The sequence below is a fragment of the Olea europaea genome, unplaced genomic scaffold (assembly GCF_002742605.1).
Source record: "Olea europaea var. sylvestris unplaced genomic scaffold, O_europaea_v1 scaffold709, whole genome shotgun sequence".
Taxonomy (NCBI): domain Eukaryota; kingdom Viridiplantae; phylum Streptophyta; class Magnoliopsida; order Lamiales; family Oleaceae; genus Olea; species Olea europaea.
Window position 1 is genome coordinate 206,686 of NW_019265488.1, and position 12,560 is coordinate 219,245.

Below are 12,560 nucleotides of genomic sequence, written 5' to 3' on the forward strand. Positions count from 1 at the left end.
CTTTGACAGCATCCATGACCTTACCCTCCAACCTCGTATATTCTTCCCTTAAAGCGCCTTGGTCTTCCTTGAGATCATCAAGTTGTTCCAAGGTGTGAGCTTCAAGGGTTGAGGGTGAATTCTCCACTACTTCAATGCGTTCCCCTATATTGAGAAATACTTCTTCAAGAGATCCACCGGTAGGGGCTGGTGGTCGGCTCTTGCTTCGAGTTTGTCGAGTTTTCTTACTCGTGGTTTGGGGTTCGACCTCTCGACCCCGCTCGTCATGTTCTACTTCCGAAATGCCGGATCCCACAACATCTTTTTCCACCATGCCAACGATAGTAAGTGAGCAAACCTAGGCTCTGATACCAACTGTCACGGACTTGCTAATTTCCTTTAAGAACCGTGCGGCCTTAGTGTCTTCAACTTCCGCCCCGCGGTTATTACACTAAGTCAGCCTCCCGATTAGCATTGATGTCTTAGAAAGACACTAAGTAGAACACTTTAAGAAAGGGACAATGAAAGAACACAAGAACTTACAAAGAGGGCTTTGTATTGAATAAGGATACTCTTTACAACTTCACTCTCTTGATGCCTTCAAATGAATCATACCAAGCTATCTATAGTAGTGGCCTCCTCAAATGGATGGCTAGAATCTTTTCTATCCAATGGTCTAGATTACGCATCTAGAATTATCTATACAAATATTTATATTAAAATATTTATGGACTAAATTAGGATGATCTAGAATAATCCACCAAATGAGGAGCTTGTAGGCTTCTAGAATGTCTCACCATATTCTAGCAATCTTCATGCACTTGTGGGAGTTTAGAATATTCCAGTTAGCCTCACGTCGTCAACATTTTAAATTTCTCGATCTTCTTGTGCCAAAATCGAGCGAGTCGTGACACAGTGCTCGCTACAAGATGTTTAGTGTCTTCAAATTTTATCGATTGCACTGATTGATGCCAGGATGTTCTCCTGGAAAGGAAAAAAGAGAGAAAGATGGTTAAGATGAAAAAAAAAAAACACAAATGTATCGGTTTAAATGGATTTAGATATTATTATATATTTACAAATTTCGTGTTCTGATTATTTCTATATATGCAGGATCTGCCTCAAACATTTACAGGCCATCCTGCTCTAGATGAGGACGAAAGAAATACTTTGAGACGTTTATTTATAGCTTATGCTCGGCATAGTCCCTTTGTTTGCTACTGTTGGGCATTCTAGATTAATAGGTTATTGCATTTAAGAATTTAGTGAAAATCCCTTTAATATTGAGGCCGGAAATCTTGTGGTATGCCACTCTCATTAGAAGATAAGTCATTTTACAGCTAATCATATTTTCTTAGTTACTGTAATGTGATATTCCATTCTTCAAAAATCCAAATGTTAAAATATTGAACAAGAGAATTGAATAAAACATAATTTCAAAAAATTAAGCGAACTTAATCGTAACTATCATTTTACACCAAGAAAAAAAAATAATATATATATATAGGTGAAAATTAAATTAAATTAAATTAAATTAAAAAAAATTACAGTTGAAAATTAAATTAAAAAAATTACAAGCGAAAATTAAAAAAAACAAAAAAAGTTACCATAAAATCTCTATAATCGCAATGAACCAAACGATCGGACTTCACCAAACACTTTGAATCTTTAACAAGTTTTTAAAAACCTACAATTTTGACATTAATATAAATATAATAAATACAAAACTCGTGCAACGCACGTGACGACGACTAGTTCTATCTAAAAAGTGAAAAAAAATTGCCGTGTAGAGTAATGTTCAACAGTGCATACTAAACACAAGGTGGGGTAGAGAAATAAGTCGAATCAACCATTTTAAAAAATTGGACCAGCACGTTCATTTTACTACGGAATTCTTTAGTACAAAATTTTTGTATAGTCCCTATATAGTAACAAGTATAAACAAATCAATCTGAAGATCATCAAATACTCAAAAGTAAACGAATAAAATGCACAAAACAAATTGACTAAACGATTACAAAGTTGCAGAAAATTCTCAGCCTTTTGGTGTAATGCTTCTCTCTTCTGCCGGAAAGATAACCAGTAGCACAAAAGATCAGTCCTAAACTAGAAGCTTATTGTATTTTGCCTGTCTCGAGGTGCAACGCATTGCCATAAGGACCGATACGAGGGAATATTCGCAGCATCAACACCCAGGGATGCAAGGTTACGTGCATACTCCTGAAAATCATACAGTTTAGAGAATATGCCGAGAATATACAACTGATGATAAAACTCGACCAATGTTGAAATTCTCAAGTGTTTATAAACGATTTAAATTATAAATAGATAGATAAGAATGGTAGATAAGTGAGGAGTACTTGTGAATTCTATGAAATGTGAATAAGAAGGTATTTGACTGATTATGAATATCAGCCATACGCTTAATGCTTATAAGCTTTGAGTCCTACAAAATGTGTGAATAATAAGTGATTTGTAAGTTGTGGGTCATACGAAATGTTTAGATAAAAAGTACGTCTGGCTGGTTTAAATTATAATTTAAGCTTTGCCAAACACGCTCTTTTAAGATGCTTTCAGAAATGTTTCGTACATAGTAATCCACTAATGATAAAAATGCTATTCAGGAAATCAATACTCTCAACCAATGTTGAAATGGTAGAGATAAGAAATCTAGTTTAAGATCCTTTTAAGAAATGTTTAGCAGAGAGGATGGAAAAAGAGTCACTAGATTGGTATTAACAGAGCAAAAAAGTGATAAAATCTTGTTTACTACATTGTCAAAACTTGCACTTAGAATGATTCTTACCTGAATATCAAGAAATAACTGCATGCACATCTTGTCAGTATCAGACACATTATTGTCTGTTACCTCTGTGCTTGCTCCAGCTCGCTTTTGTGCACCTAAACGTATTTTCTGAAGAGAAGACTCCGTCTTTCTTGCCTGTAATAGTAAGTACCAGTTTGGCAATGCCATAAGAGAGAGAAAGCAGGAAGTTATTTTCTCATGACAAACAAAATAAAGGCGAAAAAGCCGAAACCAGCTTTTCGGCAAAAACTGCCTAGTGGCTATCCAACTGCTGAGGCCCTGAGGGAGTAAAGCCGTGACCATGTTTTGACTAAGCTTAAAAAGTTGACTTATAAGTAAATTAGAATGTTTCAAAATAAATATTGTTTATTAGTCAAGGATGGAAAAAAGCAGGCCACTTGTTATGAGAGAAACGTAAGTTACGTTCAAAGTAACCTATGTGAAGTTACAAGAGAAGTAAGTTACCCAAACATATGTTAAAACAGAAGTTACCTAATAATAGCTTATATTTTTACTAATCTTAGCCAAACATGCACTAGTCATTCAGATTATCCCATAGATGAGATTTTGGCACAAATCCATTCCAGAGTCCAGGAAGGGTTCTGGAAATTTATTTATGGTGTGTGTCAAGAACAAAAGGGATGCTTAGGAAGAAAGAGGAAGAGAGGTGTCTTCCAGAAAATTCAGACAATATGCTCAGGAATCTACATACCACACTAACGAGCTCAGCAGCTAATTCATAATATCGGCGAGTAATCTCACTAGTAGCACTGTGCAAGAGTTCATTTCGGAGGTCGCCTGTTAAATATGTGGCAACTTGCTCTCCATCAAGAAAAGCCTGCAGAAAGTAAGACATTTTAGTTTTAGATGGAAAAAACTATAATTCAGAAAAAGTTGATGACATATTGTAAAGCCAATAAGAGAAGGTGCACGCTTCTGAAGGTGGGGAAAATATATATTATTCCAAGAAAAAGCAATCTCTAATGAGTTGAGTATATCATAAAGCATTTAAAAGGTTCAGGAAACCATAGCAATTCTGATGCATTTTATTTTCAGTATAACAAGAATGTGCAGACTTTCTTGCGGATTATATATGAAAGTGCATGCTAAACTAGATGCTACTCCTACTGAGTTTCATTATCAGGCGATCTTAGCAGATATACCTACCGCTCACCCCCAACACCAAGATGTTAGTGTGGTATGCGTCACCTATTCTTTAGCAGCTCTATCAACAATAGACGGTTTGTGCTCTTAAATTTATGGAGTCATTGTGGAAGGTTCCATTCAATACATTATTTTTAACTTAACATTTTGTAATCATCAGGCGCACATCTATGTCATATCTACAAATGTTGGTTCTTAACATTATTTTTAACTTAACATTTTGTGATCATCAGGCGCACATCTATGTCATATCTACAAATGTTGGTTCTTACTACAGGTACAAGTCCATGTGAATTAGTTGCTCAAGCATCTATCATTTGATGCTTAAAAATGAAAACATGTGGTATGGGTACTTGAGCAATAATAATAGCATTATCAGCAATAGCAAGAGGACTTACTATAAGATTGACATTTTCTCCTTCCATATAGACCCCCACCTTACTAGTTTAATATTATATAATTGTTATTTTACGTCACAGTTATTGGGGCTAATTATTATTTTCTGGGGAAGTTATTTTTTCACATGAAAGCATATAAATTATACCAGAGTTCAAATTCATGTAATATATCCACTCAAGATGTTAGATATATAAAAAGATAATCTCACACAAGCTTGTTGTCATTTATCTTATAGCAAAATAACTGTATGAAAGGAAGTTCAATAGGAAAATATTCAGGAAGTGAAGACAATAAGTACCTTTAAAGGACGCAACACTCCTGATACATATGGTGAATGCCTAACAGGAAGAGGTCTCTGACCCACCCTATATGTTGCAGTTATTCCCTTCAACTGTTTCAAGTCCTACATAAAATTTTGCACATGGCATGATCCAAGTAAATTATAGTCCATGGTTGAGCTGAACATAGAGCATGTTTGGCTAAGCTTAAAAGCTGCCAAACTGCTAATGAAGTCCAAGGAAGCTTATTAGTGCAAGAAACTAGATAAGGATGTTTTACCTCCACTGACTTTTCAACTAATGTTTTTATTATTGAATTCATTACAAGAGGCAGAAGAACTTTCAGGGAATTGCCGCCCTGCAAAATACTCTGCCTTACAAGATCAAGCACTTCTGGGGAACACGACTTGAGAAGCTCAAGCACACGCTCCAGGTAGCCGCCACAAATTTCCTCCACCAGACAATTTAGATCATGAATTATCTGTAAAATAACTGTTATTAATAAATATAGCATAATCATCAACTTTTTTCACAAATTGCAGAAGGCATGAAATTAACAGAGTTGCAAGTTACAACATGCCATATTCATATTCAGGAGATCAGAAGAGGGGAAACTGAAAGAAGAAAAAGGAACTCAAGCAAAAAATATTCAAAATTTGAACTGAAAATTATGTTCAAAGAGAGAAAATCACATAGTACAAATGGCAAAAAATTGGCAGTAAAGTGGTACAAATAGAATTAAACTAACAGCCCAATATATTTATCACTGGACCTAATACAAAGGGAGAGAGAGAGAGAAAAATAAAAAAATAAAAAAACAAATAAAAAATGAAGCCTTTCATACTCGCAAAAAATCAGCATGTTGAAATGACCATATCACGTAGCCACAAGTCCTTGCTATTTACGACTATTTAACAATCTAGAGTCCACTAAACAAAAAGATACACTAATGGGGAGTGAAGGCCACACATAAACACCATAAAAACTTCTTCAGGACTGGGGTGAATAAACAATGTACAACATTTGACGATGAAAGTCGAGATTTAAACCATATCTCAAGTAAATACAAAATAATGACTTCCAATTCCACACGAGGGGAACCCCCACCAAAACTCTTTAAAACCTGGCTTCTCCATCCATCTGCATCAGCTCTGGATAAATGATAAGAAGTTGCATAAGCAAAATTCTCTTTCAGGGAGTAAGGAGATCTCCCTTGTCTTCATTTCCACTTTCATGCTCTATCCTTATGTTTCACATTCTACATTCAACAATGATGATTTCACACACGTTAATGTCATGTTAATACTTATGAGGTCTTCCAGGAGTGGCATATGAACACTTGCATGATTGTGTCACTGAAATGAACCTACATCTCTCTGAATGGAAAATATAAATCAATTTAACCAAAGAAAGTGTGTATCATTTTTCAGTCCCTTGCCAATTATTGATTTTTTTAAGGCCTTTCTCTTCATAAAAAGATGTTCAACAATGATGATTTCACACACGTTAATGTCATGTTAATACTTATGAGGTCTTCCAGGAGTGGCATATGAACACTTGCATGATTGTGTCACTGAAATGAACCTACATCTCTCTGAATGGAAAATATAAATTAATTTAACCAAAGAAAGTGTGTATCATTTTTCAGTCCCTTGCCAATTATTGATTTTTTTAAGGCCTTTCTCTTCATAAAAAGATTTAATTAATATAAATTAAAAGTCACAATCTGAGACAATTCTTAGATAAGCACGAAGATAATCCTCATATAAAAAGGAATGGCATTATAACACATCTAAAGAGGGGAAATGGGCAGGATAAGATTAAGAACTCTTGACTATTTATTTTGCACAGACATCATACAGATGGTCTGAGAAAATTAGACACATACATACAGAAAATCTTCTGGGCTAGCAGAAATAGCCCACTCAGATCCAGATTTGGAACCTGCATTACCAGCATTGCGAGCATCCATTCCAACTGACAACCAGTTTGAGAATCTGTAATGATAATATATAGTTCAATATTCTGATACATCAATATGTCCATTATCAAGTCAAAGTCATCAAACAGATTTATATTTCTAAACCCAGCCAACAATGAAAGTGAACTAACCGTGAAAGAAGTTGCAAAAATAGGCGTAAAAATTTGTCAGAACAAGAAAGGACAAGAACATCATCCCTCCAGCATGATCTCAAGCAATCCAAAAGAGAGATACTTTGCCTCAATACTAAGTTTAAAGAATGTCCCTGATCTGAGGATAAGTTTTGAGAGGGCTGAAGTGCAGTAACTACAAGTGCAGATTCCAGCGTCCCAGCAATTTCCTGAAATCTAAGGCAATTAATTCATATAAGTATTTCTATCCTTAGGTTGCTCTCGTTAATACTTCATCACCTTCCTAAGATTGGAGAGGCCTAGCAGACTTAGTTAGTCATAGACTTGTATATCAGATAATGTTGTGTACCTCAATGTGAAATAGACCCCAGTATTCCATTGCTTTATAAATTCCATATAGACCGCTTCTTCCCGAAATTTAGCAATCGCAGATCTAGAGGGGCAGTGACCTAGCATGAAAATGTATAGTGTTACAATAAGACAGATGTAAATGAGAAAATAATTAATGAGCCAACTGTTAATGTGAATGTAGAACGTGCTGAAGGTTCCTCTACTACCTTCTAAGTAAGCCAAGAAATTTAGAGTTGATTTGTAATTTTTTAGGAACTTTGTGGGTCTTCCAGGAGAGAAAGCCCCTGGCTTTCCTTTCTGGATTGCTGATAGAACCTCTCTGAGAATAGAATTGGCCAGAAAGCTGAATACATGTAGACCCGAATTTTCTGCACATAATTTTAAATACAAGAACAATAAGCAATCATAGAGAAATGCCAAAGTCCAGCAAAACTTGTTATTCAAGAAATAAAAAATTGATTAGCTGTCAAGAAATTTACAATGCATAGAAGTTTCTAAGAAAATTTGGTTCAAAATGTAAATTCAACAGTCCTGTGAATTCCAATAGTGTACGCATGATTCCATTGGTGCGGCTTTCAGGGTTGTGTGCAGATGCAAACGAATAAATGAAGACTTCTTGTTACAGAAACTAACTGCAATAAAATTTGCAGAAAGAACCAAAAAGGAAAAGAGTTTGAAAGACTAACCATATGAAGGTTAGAGGTTGTTAAACATATTTAGGCATTCAACAACAGGGTTTTGCTTTTCCCTTAATTTTAATAGATCCATGATAGATAAGATAACTTATTCTTGTGTGGTCTCATATACAGTGCAAAGATCCTGTTAATGTGTAAAAGGGAAAAATTCTTGCTACTTGTCCAAATTCCACCTTATAGCATCATCCATTTTCTTAGTCGTTTAATTTTCCTACTTTGTTTGTTTTCTTGCAGAAGAAATTGCTTGACTGTGATGTTATGAAGGCATAATATCTCTATTGGCTCAACTCTACTAATAAAAATCCTTACTCCACTTGCTAACTAGCAAATTATATCATTTCTTCATTTTTAGTTCAAGGTACTACTGTCCACATAAAATGCTGAAGGCAAGAAATCAGTCTGGCATTAGTACAAACTGCTGATATTACCAGTTACCACAGACATCTGCATACTAATTTATCCAGCTTAGAAGTGCACATTATCGACAACATGACAGTAGCGCCCTGAACTAACAATGACAAATTAATTGACTACTAAAAATAAAATGATATTCAAGTTTATTAATTCTGCTTCAAGGAAACAAGGGTAATATAATTGCAATATTCCTTTATTAACACCAAATAGAATAACACACGATGGTAACAAGAATACCTGTAAAAGATATTTTCAATAAAAATTTACAATCATCGTCAATGTATTTCTTGATTCTGTCATAGTCTTGGTCAAGTTCGTCTTCAGATTCCCCACCAACTGCACTGGATGAGCCGTGAGGGATAACCTTCTGTACAAATGGTGCCACCACCTTTACGCGAAAAATATCTTCAGCACTCTTGGTATTATCAATAGCAGCATATGCACGTAGGCAATTGTATATTGCACTTCCATCTTTGTGCTCAAGTCCATCTACAAAACAGTGTCCCAAACTTGTATCCAACAACACGCCAGCATTCTGTATCCTCTTCACCATATTCTCAATGAAGGGCATGTTCTGTACTGCCATCATATGAAAAGAATGTGATTAAGTACTGCAAATCCCACTGATTGAGTATAACATAGGAAATAGAGGGTGTCAAACCAAAAAGAAATGCGGGATGAGCAAAATATCAAACCACATAATTAGCTCTCAGATCAGACATGTCATAACTCTACTAATGAGCCTACCCATGTATTAAGAAGCAGGAAATGAAGAGTAAGGAAAAATCAAATCTATTATGGAGCAAATTTTGCGTACACTTAGTTCGAACTTGATTTGTGTCATAAATACTACCTTAAACCATTTCATGTATTTATAGTTCTTCAAATAATATGGGAGTGCCATAAATTTATAGGTCGTAATCCAAGAGTCAGGCATTCAATACTCTGAAACTCATGTTCCGTCATAATTGGAATTCTACAAGCATCTAAACATCAATGTCTTAGTGCCTGTTTGACACACATATATTTATTTTATGGTTTATTACAGGACCATTTTCAACTACACATACACACAATAAAATATTCTACACGTATATCAAATACCTATCCACATTCTCTTCAAAATCACTATTCAAAATTCTTTTTTTCTACAATAATGGTTGTCGAACAAGCTCCTAGGTCTAATAATAACAAAAACTAAGACTTATCCCCTACAATTTTATATTTGGCTGCATGAATCCCGTTTGACAACTTTGTTCCGACCAGCATGAAGCAAAGGCATTATAAATATTCTTATTTTAAATGTCCCCATTACTGTGATCGTGAATAAATCAAAAGTTGGAAAAACTATCAAAATTGTCAACGGTAACAAAAGTCAAATATATTAGAGTCAATTATAAATATATTTATATCAACAAGGAAGTCCAAACATAGGAACAAGCAATAAGTTGCAGAATATAAATCCACAAAAACTAATAGAAGAAATACATCAAAAGAAAATAAAATAAAGTTCTGTCATGAGGATGGAGGGAGAAAGACCTTTGCATGAGCAATATAGAACTTCAGCCGATTCATTTCACTTGCAATTCTTTCCAGAAGCATACTTTGAGTCTCTCTAAGGTTTGTTCCATTTTCAGCATGTTGAAAGGAGATACCGTTGCTTAACTGTCCCTTTTCTATAGAATTAATGTCGCTGCTGGCCCAATCAGCTGGCACACTAGGAAGCTCCTTTATCAATTTTTCAACCTACACAGATATCAGCTTTTAGTACAAATTAGAAATTTTCAAATAAAGCAGCTAGAAGCCAAAACAGAGCGTGGAATGTGTATCTTCTCTATCTACTATCTATTTTTCTCCCCTTTTCTTTTGCATTCCAGCATCCCAAAACCCACAAAACCGCCCATAAGTTTCTGACCAACGAGTCCCAGCTAAGATGCCCCTATATAGAGTAGCAAAAACAAGCGACAACCAAATATATAAAAGAGAAAAACATCAAACCTAATTGAGGTACCAGGTTTTGACAACGAAAGCTAATTCTTACTTCCACAGCTATGTAGAACATGATTGAATTGACCTAGTCCACAGATTGAGCAGTAGCATTTCTCTACAATTCAGTGTAAGTTCCACCCAGTAAAAAGAAGTTTAGTTTCGAGTGATTGAGTTAAGTATAGGGTACATTTTTCCATCAAGAGAGGTGGGCCCAGTGTGATATTTCTCTTCAGATTTGGACTCAAATGCAACATTAGTAATCAAAGAACTCTAGCTCGAACCGGGTATTCAATGATGTTTTTTAAACCATAGAATGATAACAATATCTAGAGTTTTCCAACTAGAGTTGCGTGTGATTTACCCTATACCTTGCAAGAATAAACTGAATCACTTTGTTTCTTAATTTATATTCGTCCTTCTCCTTCTCGTCATTTTCCATAATCTTAAAACTAAATCTAACCACTCTGACCCCACTCCTAACTGCATCAATTCAACCTAGGGAGTTGGAACCTTAAAATCTCCACTGACAAAAATTGATATCTTTCTCGACATGTGCTGACATTCACATGCACACAAGGCAAGACCTCTGTATTCTGCCCGCTCGATAAGAGATCATTAACCACAGGCCAGGATTCATATCATCAACCAAACATAGAGATGCTCTGTCTCCATAGTTGGCAGTAGGCACATGCTCCAAGATTCCTAATAGTAGAGAATTGCTACGACAGAGAAACTATTCATAAACAGAATCCACAGACATAATCAATTCCTTAAAGTTCAACACCGGTATGGTTTAACAAATACATGCATGTGCAACCAAGTGCAAGATTCATTTGTAACTCCTTCAAAATCGCCACAATCAATTTTAAGCATTAAAATTAAATTAAAATAGGAGACATTGAAGAACATAAACATTGGATACTAAAAATACTAAATATATTAAATTCGGATATCGTATCTTACTCCAGCATTACTAATATAAACAGGAAAAGAAATTTATTCAGTCAATTTTACCTTGGAAACGACATGAAATGTATCCAGCAACAACTCCAAAACCTCCCGGGCCTCATTGGCTTGAGCGCGCTGCTTAAGCCGGCTCTGGAGAGCGATTAACGACCCATCAACCGCATTTCGGAATGCAAGAATCTTCTCCTTGATCTCGAGTAACGGCGCCCTCATTCGAACAACTGCCTCGTCCACATCAACAAGCTTAGTACTAAGACTAACAAAATCCGCATAATCTCGATTAATCAACTCAACGAGTTCGTGCTTTAGAGCACTCAAATGTGACCGGAGCTCCGAACGGAGAGTGTCGAACGGCACAAAGGTGCGGAGATCCGATATGTAGGACTCCGGATCGAATTCCGGATCCAGGAACTTGGTCGGGTTCAGCCATAACGGGTGGGCGTCCTCTTTCGGGTCCCCGAATAGATCCGTGGCGGATTTTGGCAGTGGAGAATGCAGATCCATCGCCATTAGAGAAATTTGATTTGGGTTTTTAACTTTATACTTTTTTTTTTTTTTTTTTTTTTAAAATATGATGAAAATGGGATCTGGCGAATACTTAATGATATGGGAGGTTCCAATGTACAGTTTAAGATTTCTAGCCTTCTAGGTTTTATTTTTAATTTTTGGTGTTAGTATTTAAATCCTTCTAAGCTCATGTTCAGCCTCATTTCTTACTCTTTCTTTTTTAATTATTTTTAATCACAAATTTAATATTATTTCACAATTTTTATCAACTTTTCAATCAAACAATTCACTAGCTTTTATCAAAATTTTCCAAAATTTTATTTATTTTTATCCAAACTAAACAAGGCTAAATTTACCTAATTTTGTAAGTTTGTTCAGATGACATAAATTAAGTCCCCATTTGGCCCCTATTTTCTAGAAATGAAAATGGGTGGAATAGTATTCTTTCGAAAAATGAATTGTTGAAAAGGAATGAAAAGATTTCGATTTACGTATAATATTATTTTATTGAAAATTGTGTGATTGAAAACAAGTCTTTATACTCTCGCAATACATGTGGATATGAGAAGTCGTTTTGTTGAAATTTCTTAGTCGGCTCCTTCATTGTTGTTAAGGGGTTGGCCTGCACATATCGCTTTCTATCCATGAGGATCCGCTCAAGTTTATTAGAAAAAAAAAAAAAAAAGGTTCTAAAACATAAAAGAAGTTGTTGGGTTTCACTTAGAAAATTATTATTTTTCCTTCAAACATCTTATTTCAAATTTATATTAATTTCTAAAAAAAGAAATAATGGTAAAAGCTACAGTTAGATCGGGCTGATTTGAAATAACTATCGATCTATAAGTTAGTTTGGTCTACATATTTAAAAGACGGTTTGGACCAAATCAACACCGTATATTT

General features: G+C 35.1%; 1 protein-coding gene across 1 annotated transcript; it reads right to left on the reverse strand.

Moving 5' to 3' along the window:
- Positions 1–1,807: 1,807 nt before the first annotated feature.
- Positions 1,808–11,737, reverse strand: LOC111390734 (conserved oligomeric Golgi complex subunit 2). The gene is made up of 12 exons (XM_023015823.1): positions 11,202–11,737; positions 9,738–9,944; positions 8,436–8,772; positions 7,296–7,457; positions 7,088–7,187; positions 6,739–6,954; positions 6,515–6,623; positions 4,907–5,107; positions 4,647–4,751; positions 3,498–3,623; positions 2,786–2,920; positions 1,808–2,199 (listed from the first exon to the last, which is right to left on the reverse strand). Exons 1-12 carry the CDS (start codon positions 11,661–11,663, stop codon positions 2,086–2,088), a joined length of 2,274 nt encoding a protein of 757 aa, XP_022871591.1. The 5' UTR covers positions 11,664–11,737; the 3' UTR covers positions 1,808–2,085.
- Between the last annotated feature and the right edge of the window lie 823 nt (positions 11,738–12,560).

Excerpts from the sequence above, each read along its gene's own strand:
- LOC111390734 (XM_023015823.1), bottom strand. The coding sequence starts at position 11,663 with ATGGCGATGGATCTGCATTCTCCACTGCCAAAATCCGCCACGGATCTA. Across the intron at positions 8,773-9,737 it reads TCTATATTGCTCATGCAAAG|AACATGCCCTTCATTGAGAA; the intron begins GTCTTTCTCCCT and ends ATGGCAGTACAG. Across the intron at positions 4,752-4,906 it reads TAGTTGAAAAGTCAGTGGAG|GACTTGAAACAGTTGAAGGG; the intron begins GTAAAACATCCT and ends AATTTTATGTAG.